Source organism: Siphateles boraxobius, unplaced genomic scaffold (genome assembly GCF_051911475.1).
Source record: "Siphateles boraxobius isolate OS27281-9 unplaced genomic scaffold, OSU_SipBor_1 130, whole genome shotgun sequence".
NCBI classification, from domain to species: domain Eukaryota; kingdom Metazoa; phylum Chordata; class Actinopteri; order Cypriniformes; family Leuciscidae; genus Siphateles; species Siphateles boraxobius.
In genome coordinates this window covers 7,993,080-8,013,039 of record NW_027508734.1, presented here as the reverse complement: position 1 = coordinate 8,013,039, position 19,960 = coordinate 7,993,080, and the positions used below count along the sequence as shown (strand labels likewise).

The following is a 19,960-nucleotide window of genomic DNA, read 5'->3' as shown; positions in this document are numbered from 1 at the left end:
AAAAATAAAGGTTCCAAAAGGTCGTTTTTGCAGCAATGTCATAGAAGAACCATTTTGGTTTAAGAAAAAAATCCTTTTTTTCTTAATTCTTCACATTTCTTCAGTGCAATGAAAAGGTTCCATGGATGTTAAAGGTTCTTCATGTAAGCATCAATGCCAATAAAGAACCTTTATTTTTTAAAGAGTCTTTTGTCTGTTTATTAAGTGAATAGAATACAAGACACAAATGTTTCATGTATAAAAAGTTTAATATTCCATAAAATACATTTCATTTTTAAATAGGTACACGCAAATAGTTTAAAGTTTTAAAATAAGGTTCAACATTAAACACCTCATAAAGCAGACAGAACAGATCCAACAACAGACCTGAAGTCTTTGTAGTGCCAGATATGGTTTAATACAACTTTAAATAAAATCCATAAGGATAAAACAAGGAAGAAAAAAAATCCTTTGACGTAATAGCCCTAACGCATCAGGCACAATGTTTAATACCATGAGGCACTGACTATACTAATGTGATCTATGATCAAATGTGATCTATGATGCAATTCTCAGTAAGCATATGTAACTGTGTGAAGGAAAGTGCTAGACGATCTTTGTACTAGGAAAACTTGACTGTTCCAGTCATGCGAAGCAGAGCGTCCTTGTTTAAAATACTTCTGCAACCAGGCCACTTAAAAATGCTTCCTGTAACATAACTACATGTAACTGCAGTGCAACGATGCTGCTTTTTCAAGGACATGACGCTCTATGCAAACAAACCTTTGAATCAGTCAGCATTCTGATGTCATAAGCGGTTGCCTGGAGACAGCTGGCTTTTTTTCCTTTTATAAGAAAAATGGGCTGATGCTGTAAAAACTTGCAGTTACAAAGAAAAAATAGGAAAAAGTGGGATTATGGCCTCAAAAACTGCTGGAACGCAGGTGCATAGAGAGAATACTTCTCATTATAGTAATACCATTACCTCTACACTACATTATCTGTTGGTAAATTAGAACCTACACTTCAAGTTCAAAGCTTGAATGACTCAAGCTATGAATATAAATGGCAAACTGAGGTAGAACCCGGCAAAGCACGGCTATAAGACAAGACCACCAGAAAAGAAATCTCAGTACCTCCGTCTTTCCAATGCCAAATTACAAACAGTCCTGATCGTCAAGTCGGTCCTGATGCCAGGTAAATATGCAGTAAATAATTCACCAGGAATGATGTTCACAGAGGATGTGAATTCAACATCGTTAGTAACAATGTGTAGAGATTTGGCAATATGAAAAAGAGCATTTGGAAGCATACAGTAGTGTAGGATAAAAAGCTAATTGTCTTTCCCATAAAAGCATTACACCCATTGTGCATTTGGGATAGAAACACTTTTAAAACACTTTAAAGCTGATGTTCCGATCATGCTACTGTTTACCAGCATGCATCCACCCACTTTCCACACGGATCCTCTCTTCATACCTCTAATACAAACAAAACGGTCTCTTTGCTCATCAATCACTTTAACAAACTACCCAGACATGTACACAGAGGAGGAGACTGACTGGAAACACTCAACTCTGTGATACATACACGGCTTTAAAACTAGATACCGGTTCAGAGCAGATGACCAGCTTTGGTTTTGTCTCTTAGTCCTTAAGCAAACAGAGATAAAATGACTGAATCCATCAACTTCCTAAACCACAAATAATTATCTCTGGAAACCTCTAGTTCATCACTTTGGTAAATTGGTAACCTCAAATGTGTTAGCTGTTCAGACACAGACTCGGCACAAGCTTGAGCTGCAAACTCTATCAAAGCTCTAAAGTTCCACCAGTTGTAGGTGTGGTTGTCCATTTCCTCACATTCAAATTGCCAGGCATCACAAAATTAAACTCCAGGGTGTGACGGGGACTCTCAATGCCAGTTGTCACTGGCAGAACCTCTTCTGGTGATGGCACGGAGAGGACTGTGGGACACCGACCCCCTCTTCTTCCAACGGACTGCAACACAAAACAAAATATAGTTACAACTTTGAAATGGAAACTAAAAAGAACATTGAGAACTTTACAAGATTCTAGTGCAGAAGTTCTCAACTCCGGCTCTCGAGATCCACTGTCCTGCTCCAAACCTGATCAAACACACCTGAACAAGCGAATCGAGGCCTTCAGAGTTACTAGAAAGCTACAGGCAGGCGAGATCAGAGTTAAAGCGAAACCGCTGGAAAATTGATTTAAAGGGCCAGAGTTGAGATAGATTGTTTTATTTAATGCCATGTCAGAATCTAAGGCTATTTTCATGGCAAAAATACAAATATCATATAAATACAATAAAACCAAGCAAACAAACACAAGGCATATTAAAAACCTTTTCATGCATAATCTTACTAAATAAGTCCTTAAGTGAAATAACTTTAAAAAAGAGCATTCTACTTGTATTATACCCAGGACAGTCCAATAAATTATGTTTAACAGAGAGGGAAATCTTACAAAACATGCATACAGTTAAGACTTCACCTTTAAGCAAAAAAGCTTGTATGACCTATACGACATCTGGTAAATACTACTTGATCAAATCTAGTTTTAAGAGCGATTAAAATCTGTTTGAAATTGCCAGAGCTGAGAAGAGAACCCTGGTTCCAGTGCTTGCATTCCTGATTGCACTCATTAACATTAATGCATTCGGCAGGTGCTTCCATCCCAAGCGACTTAAATTGCATTCAAGGTACACATTTGATCAACTCATGCATTCCCTGGGAATTGAACCCATGACATTGGCATTGCTAGCAACATGCTGTTTGAGCTACAAACTCAGTTCCTGGAGAGCCACTGTCCTGCAGAGTTTAGCTCCAACCTTAATTAAACACTCCTGAGCCAGCAATTCAAGATCTTAAGGATTGTTAGAAACTTCCAGGAAGGAGTTTTGGAGCTACAACTCTGCAGGACAGTGGCACATGCGAGCTACAGGAATCTTGCATTCATCAGTCTTCACTTTGTCCCTCGTCAACTCACCTTTTCCCAAACTGGCTGGCAATGTTGACCCTCTGGGTGCAGTGGGCGTACCAGGAATCTCCGGCTCTTTAGTGATCCCGTCCCCCTGCGGTAAGGTGGCGCATCCACCCTGCCAGTCATTGAGCGCTCGCTGAAACGACCTCGCTAGGCAGGCGGTCATGTCCTTTGCCCTTTCAGCCCGACTGCACCAGAACACTCTGCATTGCAGTTGCTGACCGGGCTGCCTGCAGATGTACAGAAACACATTGGGTCTGGCCGTGTGCGAGGCGCAGTACGCAATGTCCTGCAAGTAAGTCTTAGTGAGCTGCCTTCCGGTGCTCAGTTCTTTAACTTCAACGTATCGGGGCCGCACTACCAGGGCATGGTCTTTAGAAAGCTTCCCGGGGGCCCCGTCTAGCAGTCGATCGATGGCTTCCTCCGCCTGTTCTAAGTCCAGGGAGAAGATCTTTTTGGTGCCGAGGTAGTGCACTTTGAAAAGGGGATCGCCATGAGAGAGGCTCTCCGTACGGTCCCGACGGAATCGCCGACGCAGAGCCGCCGGTGAGTTCTTTAGAGTTTGCATAAGATGGAAAGAGGCCAGAGCCATCGTGGGAGAAGATAAAAGTGGAGCTTTTTTGGAGTCACAGGGATCCTTCTCCTGCTTATCCAGGAAGCCTCCCAGTGTGACGCAGCAGAGTATAGCCTTGAGATCTGAAACAGAGGAGGGAGAGAAAGAAACTGTTATACTCAAATCACAACACAACTGGAAAACACATTAAACAATGCAGGTATGATTGAAACGGTCTTTTTTCTTTACCCAAAAGAGATATTTACTCAAGTGTGGTCTAAGTGTTACTTTTCATTATCAGGTTTTCCCACCTCACTTATATGTTTAAGTATAAAAATGACCCAGAACATTATGTTCTTATGTTGCAATCAGACTGCAACTATCTGTGAGCTTTTCATGGAAAAAAAGTAAACACAAATAAACCCACACCAATGATCTCAGGATAGGATCAGTTTCAGTCAAGCATTAACACACACGTGTGCATTGTGTCCTCCTGCATGCAGCACAGGAGCTTCAAATATTAAACAGGCCGCATTTGCGTCTAGTAAGAGTGGAAGAACGTCTGTGAGTCATCTGAGACACTTGCTGGAAAAAGGACGTTAATGAACCTCTGTGCGTCTGTGTGTGTGTGTGTGTGTGTGGGGGGGGGGGGGGGGGGGGGCATCGAGAAGTACTTTCCACTTCAATTTAGCAGCTTCACACCATGTTGAAGGGGCTTCACACCATGTTGAAGGGGCTTCACACCATGTTGAAGGGGCTTCACACCATGTTGAAGGGGCTTAAAACGATTTTGTTTATGTTTAGATGAGTGGGGATGGACAAATTAAAAAAAACCTGCCCAAAACTGATAAGCTAGTAATTATTTTACCTTATGGCTGATAACTGCAAAATGATCGACATTAAAATGTATAAATGCAAACTAAAAGTGAGTTTAGGCATCAGAACATTCAATAAATATTCATTTTGAGATTTGCTAAAGATTACATTTAAGTGTCATTAAATTTGTGTTTTTAAAGATTAATTCTAGCGTTACATAACAGCACATGTAATCTAAATGTATAAATAGAGGAAATGAGCATACACAATTAAATACGGTCCAATACTGATGAATACATTTCTAATATTGACTGACAATCAATATGGTACAAATATATATCATGCATCCCAAGTTTCTGACCAAGAAAGTGATGACCAAGCTCAAGCATATCCCATAAGTATATACTTAGTATGTAGAAACATGCACACCAACCATTTCAAACATGTACTTTAACAAAACCCTTGAGGGCCTCATTAGGTCAAGTCCAAATGCATGGACGGGTGTTGAAGTTCCACCTTGCAGAAATTATGTAACACTTGAAGCTGTTTTTTCCCCCATTGTCTTGTGCTCCAGAAAACAAACCTCACTTTTATTCCCACATTGTGTTGGCCATGTGGCCGATACCATTGTGCTGCACTTTTTTTTCTGCTGTCTTTTTCCTGGCCCATTATTTGACCATTCCCAGAGGCTTCTGATGTTGGTTAACACTCAGACGTCCAACTGTTTTTTAGCTCTGATGCCTATTGAAGAGAAACTTTCTACAGGAAACAGCTTTAGACGACATCCCGCCACCTTCAAAATATTTCTTGTCCCAAAGACAATGGTGTGTAGCGTGTCATGTAAGGAATGCCAACACAAAATAACCTAGACTGATTTGATCTAGAGGCAACAAGACACATACAGTCCACACACCTGTAAGGAAATGACCTCTCAGTTAGCCAACCTTTGTGAACATCTGACCCAGAATGAAATTTGTGAACAATGTCTGAAATGGCTTTTTTTTTGTGCACTACATTTGAATATTACATTTGTCTGTGATGTTGCCTCATTTGTTGTCAAGAGACACTCAGATGTACTCACATGATAAGGACGTTCATAGTCAAATGTAGAAGGCAACTAGACGTACATGCAAAAGTCATTCTGATTGTTATCCTCTAGTCGCAGCTAATAATAGAGATAAGCTTTTTTTAAACATGCTGTGGTCAACATGAAGGAAAAACACTGGTTTAACTGACTTTAAAAGTCTGTATTGAACTTTAGTCAGAGATTCACTGTGGTCATCCACAAGCCTTGAAGAGTTGATTATTACAAATCGGTGCAATTACTTCATAGTGGTTGGATCACTAGTTTTTTTTTTTTTTTTTTTTAAATAACGGATGCCAATACTGATATTGCTGACCTACTATGGCGGAAAAACTGCCCAAAAATTGCTTACACTTCTTCTAGTCTGGTTTTACTGTTGTTGGTTCTGATCAGGTAAACACAATATAATGTACTAATAACAATTGTTGAATTGAGTCTGACAGACATCCATTAGGCTACTGCATAAAGACAAATTTAAAAAATGGTCAACTAAAGAAAAAAAATAGATGAGACCAGCTACTTTTCATCGGTTTAGGCTGAAAGACCATCTTAAACTAATGCATAACCCTATAAGGATGACAGAAAATACAAATACAATTTCGTAAAAGACTCACCTTTCATGCACTCTTTGCTTTTTGGATAAATCATGCGTCCTCCGCAAACAGCTGAACGGCAAGTAGACGTCCAAACCTCGCACTTTTTGTCACCTCGTAAACCGTTTTTCACTCAAATCGAAATTTCACTAAAAGCGAATCGGTAGGGACGCTTCACGATACACTGAAACCAACGCGCTCTTTTACAATGTCGGGATTGGATATGAAACGAGGCAAACGCATGTTCTCCTGGCGTGGGCCGCGCGGCTCTGCTTACCTCACTCTGCGCGCTCTGACAAACCGAGTGATTCAGGCGCGCGTCGCTGTGCTGTATTTGAGCGGCGTAGGAACGCCTCCGCGCCGCGGGGAGATGTGAGGCAACCACGAGGAGACGGAGTTAACGAGTGCTGGAAGAAGTGTATGATGATGATGGTGATGAGGAGGAGGGTGTGTGGGCAAAGTTCAGCCCTGAAGAAAGCGTCAGCGATGTACCCAAAAATAAGATTCACCAGGGACAACGACCATTTAACTTTTGGTTTGGTGGAGTGAATATGTAAATTCTCAAGGACAGATAACATCGAAATATGATGAACTTGTTGTAAGTACACAGACTGGTAAGGCAACACTACACCTGCATGTGTTTGTGTGACTATATTTAGTTATTTTGCACTTTTTGTCTGGTGTGTGCTTACCTGCACATACAGGTGATACATTGTAGGTGGTAGAGGTGTATATAAAATATAAATTAATGATAAAACATTCAGTGTGTAGCTTAATTAGTATTATCTATTAAATTAAAATTTAAAGGCCTATATAATATTCGACTCTTTATTAGACAGCTGACAAGCTGTGGAAACTAGCGAGTGTTAGTTGACTTGTTTTAAAAATATATATAGTTGATTAGAAGGTTGTAACACTTTCTAAGGGTACGTTTATTATGTAGTAAAAATTTAAGTTTTTCTTTTGCATTTTTCATGTACAGACGACAACAAACCCATTAAAACAGAGCCACCAAAACAACTAAAAACGCTGTATGGCTTGCCTGGCCAGTAGTTGGCGATGTCACGTAAAGAAACACTATGTGCCTAAAGACTGAACATGTGATATGCATCACCGTTTTCACAAATTTGCGTTTTTGTCTATATAAAAACTTGCACTTTGAATTTCCAAAGTTGTCGTATAAATGATCCGCCAAAACATTTTTCTGTTTTTAGTTTATAAAAAGTGTTGTGTAAAAGGCCCATAGTTTCACTTTTATGGACCCATAAAGATTGCACAAAATGTGAACTTTTACTGGAATTATTTTACAGTACGTCTCTTAACAGCATCTTTCCCATTGCAACCAAAACCTTCACACTGTGCAAATTGCCTGTAATTTGTTTGTACTCATCTCTACTGCACTGATAGTTATGCTTCGCTCTGTCAGTGATGTGTTTATATTGTACTTTTATTGTTTGATTGTAATGTATGATTTTATTTCTCTGGAGCTCTCATCTGTTTATCTCTTCCTATTCCACTGCACATTATTGAATTTCCACCAGCCTGGTTTAGTGAAATTGGGAATCTTGTCTCCTAAATAGCGAATCTCTGATTTAAAAAAAAAAAAAATTATATATATATATATAGTACACAAATAAAGAAGATTGGATGTCTTATATTTTAGAAGATTTAAACATTTGTATGTGTTTTAATAGTTTTCTGGGTTTTTCAGTAGAGTAGGTGAACGTGAATTCAGTTAATTCATGCCATGTGTTTAGACTGAACACTGAGTCCCTGTGTAATCATCAAATGGGAGACTTGGGAGACACACCCACCAAAGTACCTTTGGTAGCACAGCAGTGCTATTATACAACTGCCAATGACGCCACAACCCCCCCCCCCCAAACAACACACAAACTCACAGAATGCATAATGAGTCCAACACATTCAGTACAAACCCGTTTTTTGAACACTGTGTCTTTCATGTAAACCGAACATGAAATACAGTGTGCCAGGTTTTTTGCACAGTGCCAAAGCAGGAATGACTGAACAATTGTCACGGGAAAATCTTTTGACGTAAACGACTTCATTATTTTTGCCAATAGGATAGCAAATTGGCATGAACATACAGGGGCATCATACGTGCAAAATAAATATATATAAATGCAATATAAACACTGCTGTGTAAAAAGAAATACAACCATTTCTGGATAAAAATCTTTTTGGTTATATCTTTGATCTTAATCTAATGTCCATCAAGTTGTGTTGTTATTTTTAGGGGTGGGGTTGCTATTTGTGGAGCCTGAGAACTTCAGGAAAGCAAAACATAAAAAATGTTTGCAGTTTTCTTTCTACAACTCAACATCTTAGCAATCAGAGCAACCACCCACTTCTTTCAAAAAACCTTCATATCTTATCTTACAGGCCTCAACTAAAGCTTTCCAACAAAAACAAGAAAATCTCAAAAAGCAGGGAGTGCCTGCTCTAAATAGGGGACATTTTTAATTAGTCTAAAATGTGATTTGGGCCTTTTCTCTAAGCAGGTAGCTATTTACTAGATCTTTTATGCGTGTTTCCCAAAAGCATCGTTAGCCAACAATGGCATCGCAAAGTTGTGTGGTTGGATCGACAGCTCTTAACCTGTGGTTAGTAGTTTCTTGTTTGCATGACATGTGGACTTAATAAATTCTTATTTTTAGCAAAATAAGCTAGCTGACATTCAGTACAACCTATATCTTTTATTTCAAATACATACAAATGTCATTTACGTCTCTTAGTTTGTCAAGAGATTTAAAGCACTGTCTATATCGTTATAGACAATAACTATAACGATAAAGATTTTGTTCTATAAATCGTTTTAAATGTAAAAGAATAATTCACAGCAGAACGATGTCGTTGAAATTGCTTTTTTACCAGCTAATGGATGATAAAAACATTGATAGCTAATCAAAATCCATCTTGCTTTAAAGAGCTTGAGCATTTAAAGCGACAGATGACAAAACTGCAGCGTGCGCTTATAATAAACTAAACGATATCATAAAGCAGTGATCAGTAAAGCAGTTCCAAGCCCATGAAGCAGCTACAACAGCAGTGAAGAGCAAAAACAGCAGAAATTGAATGTACTTTAAAAAACAGCTGGTTCAAAAGTACAGGTGAAAATGAACTCAAAATGAAATCCAAGAGAAAGAAAGATTAGTACAACGCTTGAATAATAAAGGAATCAAAATGACACAATATTCCTCACTTTTTCTAAATTCTTCCCACACAGGACTTGAACCCATTATCTTTGGATCAGATGCCTGTCACTCATCTCATTGCGCCACTGGGAAGACATGCATTCAACAAGATGAAGATGTTCGATAATTCAAGTGAGAATCAACTCAAAATTAATCATTTTTGTATGCGCTACATGTCTTATTTATTGAGTTCCTTCTCAGATAGAACAATGGCTGGAAATGAAACATCTTTGCACCACTTCTGGCCACAGTACCTATTGCAGTCTGGGCATGTGCCACACAAGATTCGAACCCACAGGGCTGGTTCAAGGCTCATGACACATGGTTTAGCAATTTGCGCCGCTCAGTTGACCAGTAGCACCTCATTGCAGTACACGAGATCCTGGGGGCGGAGTTGGATCCAGATCTAAGGGGTGGAGATGGGTAGGATTAGGGGTGGGTTTAGGGATCAGGGGGTGGAGATGGTAGGTTTAGGTATATGTAAGGTTCCTGGATTCTGTGTTCTGCAGTGAGCACCATCTCCAGTTGACGCTGATTTTGCATGACACTGGCATGTTAACCAGATTAGCATGCTAAGCTATCTTAATGCTAATGTAGCTTATGGTTAACCTGATAGCTGAAGAGCACCAATGCATTCATAAAGTGTAGCATTTTATATCATGATAATTAATGGCAATGTCCTTGTTTTGTTCTATTATAGAGCCACCAAGTGATGCAGTTCCACCGCTTTTTTAATGTGTTCTCAGAGTGAGCCCATATATGTGTCAAATTTGATGAAAATATCTCATTTTGTTTTAGAGTTATACACATTTATATGTATGAGAGCATAAGAAATGACCCATGGGCGACATTGATTGGATTTTTTTGCCACTTACTATCTAAATTTTGACATTTGGGCATTAACATTTTACCAAAGACCTGTTTCCAAGCTTCCTACAGTGGTTTCGTCTCGATCGGTTTAACGGTTTCGAAGATATTAGCAAATGTTTTTTAAGCGCTAAATCACTACGCTACTCAAACAGTAAGTCGAAACCTAGGTTTGGTATCGTTGGACTCGGCAAGGATTCAGGAACCTAAGGAGATTTTCACTCCCGTGAAAATAATTCAACCACACCCAGAGTTATAAACATTTGAAAAATGTATTTTGGCACTAGGTGGCACTGGTTCGAAACTTCTCAGGCTCCTTCAGGGCATTGTATTGATGACCCATACCGAGTTTCGTAACACTACGTTCATGTGTTCATAAAATACAGCATTTTAGTAAAAGATTCAAAATGGTCAATATGGGAAAATGAGATATTAGCCAAATCGGCATGACACCCTGAATTTAACGAGACCACTTTTATGATTTTTGGATAAACCGTTCTGAAGTTATAAGCAAAAATATCCATTTTCGTATCTGCGGACCAGTAGGTAGCGCTGTGCCGAAACGCAGCATGTTGCCTCAGGTCTTGCTTGTGATGACATGTACCAAGTTTTGTCTGAATACGATAAAGCGTTTCGGAGATACAGCTTTAAGTTTTTTGTTTTCGCAAGCGCTACGTAAAATTAGTTTGCACGGTATTCGAGAACGGTTTGACGAATCAACTTGAACTTGAACTTTTTGTTGGCATGATCTGAAGATGATCTGGTACAATTTTTGTGAAAATCGGAGCAACCGTCTAGGAGGAGATCGAAAAAAGTAGGTTTTTCAGAGAATTCAAAATGGCAGAAAGATTTTCATGACAGAAAATTATGTCATAGGATGCAATCGAATGAGCCAAAGAATCAGAAGAAACACGATTTTTGTTTCTAGCCTTTACGGTTAAAAAGTTATTAGCATAAACAGGAATGAAACTTTGGACAGTTGGTGGCACTAGAGGGATTGAGTTAGAGACTCCAAATTTGCTAATGTGACTGTCCTCTATCAGTGTGCCAAATTTCATAACTTTCCCGCAAGCGGTTCTCTGGGCTGCCATAGACTTCCATACGGAAGAAGAAGAAATGGTAGAAGAATTATAGGAACACCTTCTGTGCTTGGCCCCTAAATATGATTCAAATGTGACAGTAGGCGCGCTTCCATTACAGATTTGCGCAAAACTTTTGCGATTTTTCCTAAATGTCGACAAAATCTATTGCGAAATTACGGTGTTTGGATTAACCGATGTTAGGCGACTAAAACTTCATTTTTCGCGATAAATAATCCCAAAAATCATGGCAACGGATGTTGGTAGTTTTATGTATATCCCAGCCACTGCACTTGCCATTATTATTAATCGAATGAGACGTATGTGTGTTATCCAATCATTAATGGCAAGGAAAGACCCTTATAGTACTTGAGCGGCACAAATGATTTGTTTCTTGGTTTTTCTCCCTCATTTCTGCTTCGAGGTCTTGCTTGTGGCATTTCTTTGAGTTTTAGAATCCAGCATTCCTGTAATTCTTTTGTCTTTTATGAATTTAATTTAGAACTCTGTCTCGTATTCTGTCCAAACATACCGCGTCTTCTACGTCAGGTGACCTGTAAATGCGCAAAAACTGTTTCCATTGCAGTTTTGCAAAATATTTATTTTTCGAATTGCCTGAAAAAACCACCACGTTCGAGCATAAAATCTTTTTTTGTTGCGATAAATGAGGGTTTTTGCGAAATTGACGTGCTCCCATTGGGCGTATTTTCAATTCGCAATTTCAATTTGCGCAATTTGAAGGGTAATGGAAACGCGGCTAGTGAGAGATGTACATCATTTATGCTCGTGGTAATTGATTTGGAAAGACTCCTAATATGCTTCTAACAGTTCATGTACATTATTTTAAACTAATGTCTGTTTAGTGAAGTTATAAATGGCTTTTTTCAAAGGGCTGTAAAATATGACAGAATTGGGGTTAAGAGATGTTGGATGTTTTAATTTGAAACACAGAGATATTTATTAGTACTGGACTTTGTCTGCTGTAGCAGATTCAGAGACAGCTGCGTGCTGAATATTTATGTGTGACCTCTGACAAAGCACTGGTGCTAAATTTAGTTAAAGTGAGCGAGCCATAAACAGCATTATAAGATTAGTTGTGACAATTTATACAGCCTCTCCCACGTAACACGTTTTGAGTTCACAACGTAACCTGCATGTATGGAGTATTAACATTAGGACAGCGTCAATCTAATTGCCTAATATACTTCTTAATTAGATGAGTCTTCCTTTTTAATCAAACATGACAAATACCTAGATTTATTTGACTAAACGCTTCACGTGCAGAAATATAATATTCTAAGCATGAGCTTCTTGTTTATCTTTTTTTATATATGGGATTGTATGTTGCATTTATAGTTTCAAAGTTATTGCTTTTTATACATCCAAATGCTCTTTCTTTTGCCAATATGCTTTGAAAACAAAAACAAATCAAAAAAATAAATTCTCGTTCAATGCTTTGTTTTCATGTTTAGATGAATGTTTTGTTTAAGGAATGAAAAGAAAACATAAAGGACAAAAAATGGCAGACATAATGCCAAATCTATTAGTCAATTGTAATTAATATAAGCCTCTGGGATATTTTAGCGGTCGTTTACACGACCATTTTCAACAAAAAAATGAATTTCAATATATATAATTCAATGAATAATTTTTTTCAATGCGTTTTGGTGATTCATCTACACAATGGCTTTTTGGGGGCCTTTTGAAAATGATACCATTATCATAGAGAGTTTGTGAAAATGGTGACATCATGTGCATGTGTATCACGTCTTCAGGTTATAGGCACGTGGTGTTTCTTTACAGTGACATCGCCAACCGGCCTTGCATGAATAATACAGCGTTTTTTGTTGTTTTGGTCGATCCGTGTGAACAGGGATTGTTTTGACAGTTGTCGACTGTAGCTAAACTTTTAAAAAACACGAAGGAAAATCTTTTAAATAAATCTGTTGTCGTCTACCCAAAGTCATTCTGTTAAAATATGGCCAATCAACTTGAATTACACTGTGAAACAATCAGGCAAATAATAGGCCTCAATTTTGTGTTCTTGTTTTTTTCTTTAGAAAATTTCTTAAAACGTGCTACAGCTACAGCACTCACACTATCCAAAATAATTCCCTCAATGTTCTTTCTTGTTGGCGTGATTAGGTGTGTGCACACTGTCCATGAGTGCCTCTACTCATAGTCTTCTGGATGTGTAAATAACACGTGTACTAGAAAATGTACATGTTTGTTTTGGCTGCAAACACACCCTGAAGAGCAGCTATGTCTGCTCAAGAATACTGCGCGAAGGTCAGTTGAGTGTGGACAAAAGTCCATGATAAAATAAGGTTTTACCAATAGCAGATGTAGTTTAGGTGAGGGAAATTCAAACATTTCTGAATGGCTCACTCACTGACTGAAACGGTTAATGTCTAACAAAATATTAAGTCTTGCGCTGGACGACCCAACACGACCAGCACGAGTCACTGTATGTCCCATGACTAATGCGTCTGGACGCTGACGGCCAACGTTTATTTCCTCATTCAGATACGGCAGCGATGATGACAAACAGTTGTTCTTCTCCTAATATGGGAAAGAGGGACGTTAGTCCTGTACACTGAATAACAGATTTCCCCCCCTTTTCCTCACTCTTGAATTCGCTTGCGGCTCGGTTGCATCAGCTAGATTATGAGCTCATTTCCCTCATTTTTTTATCTGATCTATATATAAAAAAACAATAACTTGGTTAATTGTACTTATTTGACAAAAACGCAAAATTCTACTTTACTGTAATACTGTCCAGGTAGTACTAATTTTACATGAATGTCCTCTAGGCCAGAGGTTTCCAATATTTTATTCTACAGCCGTAATATTCATATATGACCATTCTATATTTTCATGTATAAAGACACAGTTTATACTGTCTGTGAACAATAAATAATATGAATTAAATGTATTCAAATTAAGTATTTATTTAGAATGATAATGTTTTTTTTTTTTTTATTATATTATATTATATATATAATATTTTTTTTATTATTACACTGTTTTTACACTTCCCTCGAGGGGTCTTCGGATGCCAGTTTGAAAATATTATTTTATTATTATTTCTTGTTTTAATAAAAAAAATAAAAAAAGTTTAATCATGCCACATTTGAACTAAGGAAAGCACCCTAAAAAAGATACTAGTAGCCAAACAAGAATGTCATCACGTCAGAGACTAAACAGGAAAGGAAGACGGTTTCCTGCCCAGCACAGGATCAAGAGCAGAATGCATTATATAGTATGAAGGCTGTGAGCAGACCTTCAGATGATGTTATTTTCGGTGTAGGCAGTTGTTATTTTTGCACTGTTTACATTTTGCATTTAGTGTACCTTTACATTGTTTGCACTGACTGCTAAATACAGCTAAAATCCTCAATTTCTTTCCCTGTTTGGATCAATCGCATTCTACATAAAGGTTCTTACATCCTATGTGAAGAGTGACTGAGCCTCTGTTCTTCCATCTGGTGCTCTTTATGAGGTGTGTATAAAAGGACTTAGGCTACTGGTTGTGACGTCAGAGTCGTCATTTTTCCATGAATGCATGAGTTTTCTAAGCACTGTAGTTAGAAGTGTTAATGTCAGTTATATAATGGTTCTTGGCGCTGTACTGGTACTAATGAGCCTATATGCCGGGGCAGCATGTGGCGTAAAGAAAAAAGTTGCATCTATTTTTTGCTCTTTCATGTCGCCATCAACATTTTCGTACATCTGTAGATCACTCACAGGTCCTCTTTACGTCAGTGTTATCCTTGACATTTCGGGCACAAATTGAGATGTTCAGTGTGTAGTCTTTAAACCCAGAAGAGAATTAACTTTTTCCAGTCATGGTTTTCAATCCTAACCATAACTTTCTGAAATTTACTATGGATTTAAGAGGAAATTATAGGTCTGTGGTTAACATTACTTTAAGAGAGTTTTATGTTTTGTTTATTAATTACACTCTACTTAATTACGCTTTTTATATAAGTTGCACGTTAGTTCCTAAATATGGAGCTCCAAAGGGGATGTGGTTGTGGAAAAAAATATGAAATGGGAGGAAAAATATAAGTCAATGCTTTTGCGTTCGCTCACAAAACTTTTGTGTTCTTTCCAAGTGAACGCAAAGTTTCTCGGGGGAGTGCAAAACTTTTGCAAGAGATTTTTCCTCCCATCTCATATTTTTTTTCTTCACCATGTCTCTTTAGGGGCTCCGTACTACACAAGAAAGTTGGTGTGTTCAAGTCATGTCAGAAAGATTGTATTTATGAGTTGAATGCACATGAATGGCAACACAAAGTCGTAAATACTAGTGGGAAGCTCAGGATTTATTTTGATCCCTGATCTTTAGCAGTTGGGGGCGTGTCAGTGAGAAACATGGCAGAATACCATCATTTTAATAGGAATTTAGCAGTGAAATTCTCAGACTTTTTTATTTACAACAAAATAAGCAAATCGACTGCACAACATATGATAGCATTGTAATAAAACAATATAAAAATATGTAACAATAAAGGTTACAGTGTCTTCATAAATTTATTAGGGTATCCCGAGAGGCTGGGCGACAGTGTGTATTTTTTACCCTTTCCAAATTAAGTCACATCTCAAGCGAGATAAATAAGTGTCTGCTCTGGATTAAGTTATGCGGTAGACCACAACACCAACTAAACGTGGATAAATTAAACAAGGATGTCTACATCTGTTCTAAGGTAACGTTAAGTCAACAACGTATTTGAACGTTATTTTTAACATGTCTAACGTAACGTTAGGCTATTGTTAGCCTAACATTAGAAAACGTTAACGTTAGCTTCTAGCTGTGTTGTACATCTTGTCACTTAGCTTCATTAACGTATCATTAAATAACCGAGATAACAAATGTTAGCAATGTTGTGCTGAATGATTCATGTAAATACTGTAGCACCAAACTAATGGAGAGGTACTCTAGGTAAAGATGGTAAAAAGGCTTGTCCTGGAAACGTATGCAACTTATTAGACCTGTACATATTTAATTTGATCATGAACCATTACTTACATATTAAAGCACAACATTTTAGACAACTTTCTACCAAAACAACTGGGGAACTTTGTGGTTTTTCTTTTAGCAAAACATTAGCCTTTTCACTCCTCTTCAACATAACTAAATATAGCGCCTGTCACCGAATGTTGACTGTTTGTCCGAGTGAGTGAAGGGGGCGTGGCTTAGCCATAGGTCAATTGAATGGACAGAAGCGCGCGCGGTCATGCGGTTGGATCGTTCACAGACGTCATCATCTGAAGATCATGAGTCGCTGATGGAAAACGGCAGCTTTTCTTTTCCCCCTCGCTTGAGTTAGTCAGCCTCAGACAACGGTTCAGTCAGCAGCGCCCATTACTTCAACACTGAACCTGTTTTGAGTGGCATAAGGCCAGTTTCTGAGAGCGAAATCTGAATATAACTGTTCAAATGAAAGCATCCCCATTCCCCACCCTGTTTGTAATGCCCGAGCCAACGAATCTATATTTAGCAGCATATAGCCTACTAACTCTGAAAATACAGTTTACACCCCTGAGTTGAATTGCGACTTTGTGGTGTGGAATGTGTGGTCCTTTTGATTACTGGCCTTACATTTAATTAGCTAATGCAATAATGAATGAAAAAGCTCAAGGAAAGATGTTATCATATTATGAACTGGTTACATATGCAATCTAAACAGTAAATTCAGAATAGGGCCTATGCTTGTAAAAGTCAATTTGATTCTAGACACATGCACTTTTGAATATTTTATGGATATATTTATGTTGTTATATAAACTGTTCAGTCACATAATACATAGTATATTCTTTATTTACAATATGGGGTAATAAACTGAGAACGAAAGGCATTTGAGTTTACATGCATTACAGTTTCGGATAGTTTTATTAAATTACATTTGAAATAAACAATAGGTAATACCAAATAATCTTAATCTTAATGAATGTTGGCCAACTGACGTAAATTTGGAAGACTTGTACTCAAGAAACAAAAATTATTTTCTCCTTTCCTTATGTTTTGTTCAAGGTTATTCCAGCTTTAATACTGGTTGAATATGTGTCATATTTGAATGATTCATGAAATAATGTGTGAGGGAGAAATAGTTTGGTCACACAAGCTAATAATTAAACCTCACAGTAAACGGTGATATTACTAGTAATAATGAAAGCAACTGTTAAAAGCTCACTGAAGTGCCTTGAAACACACAGCATTATTCAGTGTTGACGTAATTTCCAGTAAAACAGGAAGAGAGGGTGGGACCCTAACCCTATTGAACAGGTCCTCCCATTTAAAAAAAAAAGCCAATAGCGTTTAGTTTATATCACAGCTCGACTAGAGCCAATGAGCTTATTAAAGCCGCAGCTTCCTCCTTATCTCCTCCATATTGTTTTAAAATATAGCATTTTGTGTATAATTCAAATGGGTCCGATATGTTTTGTGGTCTCGCGCATATGATCCGCTCTGCGCTATGTCTCTGGACTGGAGCAGAATGTGGCGGTTCACGTGATACTAACGACAAACCAGAAATTTTCCCAATGAAAAGCATATTTACACTGTCTGAATTGTTCCCTATACCCTACATAGTGCACTGTACGGTCCTTCTCAAAAAATTAGTTTATTGTGATAAAGTTCATTATTTTCCATAATGTAATGATAAAAATTAAACTTTCATATATTTTAGATTCATTGCACACCAACTGAAATATTTCAGGTATTTCATTGTTTTAATACTGATGATTTTGGCATACAGCTCACGAAAACCCAAAATTCCTATCTCAAAAAATTAGCATATCATGAAAAGGGTCTCTAAACGAGCTATTAACCTAATCATCTGAATCAACTAATTAACTCTAAACACCTGCAAAAGATTCCTGAGGCTTTTAAAAACTCCCAGCCTGTTTCATTACTCAAAACCGCAATCATGGGTAAGACTGCCGACCTGACTGCTGTCCAGAAGGCCTTCATTGACACCCTCAAGCAAGAGGGTAAGACACAGAAAGAAATTTCTGAACAAATAGGCTGTTCCCAGAGTGCTGTATCAAGGCACCTCAGTGGGAAGTCTGTGGGAAGGAAAAGTGTTGCAAAAAACGCTGCACAACGAGAAGAGGTGACCGGACCCTGAGGAAGATTGTGGAGAAGGACCGATTCCAGACCTTGGGGGACCTGCGGAAGCAGTGGACTGAGTCTGGAGTAGAAACATCCAGAGCCACCGTGCACAGGCGTGTGCAGGAAATGGGCTACAGGTGCCGCATTCCCCAGGTCAAGCCACTTTTGAACCAGAAACAGCGGCAGAAGCGCCTGACTTGGGCTACAGAGAAGCAGCACTGGACTGTTGCTCAGTGGTCCAAAGTACTTTTTTCGGATGAAAGCAAATTTTGCATGTCATTCGGAAATCAAGGTGCCAGAGTCTGGAGGAAGACTGGGGAGAAGGAAATGCCAAATTGCCTAAAGTCCAGTGTCATCCCACGCATATTCTCTTTGTACATCCCAATTAACGTAAAAATGAGCGCACATGCACGAGCACAACGCCCCACCCAGTCTCCTCCCTTAATTAAATACATTTAAATATGGTAATGAGTCCACTTTGTCAAAAGAAAGAAGTAAGGAAATGGCTAAAGCAAGCGGCAAGAAGCGAAACTTTACAGAAAGTGAATCGGAGGTGCTACTACCGGAGGTAGAAACGAAAAAAAAAATATTTGGAACTTTGTCCTCCGGAATTTATAACAAAAGGAAAAAATATGAGTGGGAGAGTTTGCTGATGCCGTCAATGCAGTGGGATCTGAAAGACGCACTGTAAATGACCTTAAAAAGAAATGGTCTGATATAAAGGTGGACGTTAAATGTAGAACTGCTGCGCACCGACAAAGTGTGGGCACAACAGGCAGTGGTAAAGGGGTCGATGAACTTACACCCTTTGAGCAGAGAGTTGCCTCAATTATGGGTGACACTTTACTCTCCGGAGTAGTATCTGCTGCTGTGGGAGACTCGGATTTACTACAGGACTGCCACGAAGGTAACCAATATTATCTTCACATTTATTGAATGGAAATGTTTCCGATTCACATATGCAAATTCTTCTTCAGGTGGCGCCTTTATAGCAATGTGTGTGCAGTCGATCGGTCCGATTACATTAGGAAAACCGGCTATCGCTGCAAATTGCGTTTTAATGTTTGGCTGGTCAACTGCATCATATGGGAACCTTATATACCTGGTAGACATGCGGATGATCCCGACCCATAACGCTGACGTTGCGTGGCTCAAAGACGACTGGCTTATTCCTGAATGGTCTGCCAGTTCCTTTTGGAAAGAACCAGTTGCCAGGAAACCAAGTGTTGTCAGCACCTGCAAGGGAACGGGTATTGCGTGGCTCCTCGCTGTCTCTCTCTCTCTAGATTCGGACCCAACTCAGCACAGAGCTCCTAGAGGATAGCCCTTGGAAATCTGAAACGGCTGATAAGCCAGTCATCATCCTGGGCCAGAAAATCATTGTGGTCCCTAAAAACTCGTTCTCTTCGGATTCTGCCATAGCAATGTCCTCTAATAAGGCCAAAGCTGCCATTGGCATAGACTAAGGGTTGTATCAATTTGCATATGCTTTTATATGTTCTTACTTAATTGCATAATTGATAGAATATTCCCATAAGGCTTGTGTGACAATATATGTAAATTATTTTATAAATTGCAGGTGGTAGTGCGATAGACTTGTAGAACAATTCGTTGTGTAATGTTTGCAACTTAACTTCATTGCCTGTAAGAGTCGC

General features: G+C 38.6%; 2 protein-coding genes across 2 annotated transcripts in view; one reads left to right on the top strand and one right to left on the bottom strand.

Annotated features, from left to right (window-relative positions):
* Positions 1 to 229: 229 nt before the first annotated feature.
* On the bottom strand, positions 230 to 6,560 carry LOC143736884 (uncharacterized). Its single transcript, XM_077227658.1, has 3 exons — positions 6,049 to 6,560; positions 2,988 to 3,677; positions 230 to 1,979 (listed from the first exon to the last, which is right to left on the bottom strand). Exons 1-3 carry the CDS (start codon positions 6,080 to 6,082, stop codon positions 1,894 to 1,896), a joined length of 810 nt encoding a protein of 269 aa, XP_077083773.1. The 5' UTR covers positions 6,083 to 6,560; the 3' UTR covers positions 230 to 1,893.
* Positions 6,355 to 19,960, top strand: part of sat2a.1 (spermidine/spermine N1-acetyltransferase family member 2a, tandem duplicate 1) — a 30,860-nt gene continuing 17,254 nt past the window's right edge. The window contains exons 1-2 of the mRNA XM_077227660.1: positions 6,355 to 6,625; positions 9,275 to 9,374. The gene's annotated coding sequence lies outside the window, so the exon portion shown is untranslated. The remainder of the gene's footprint in view (positions 6,626 to 9,274; positions 9,375 to 19,960) is intronic.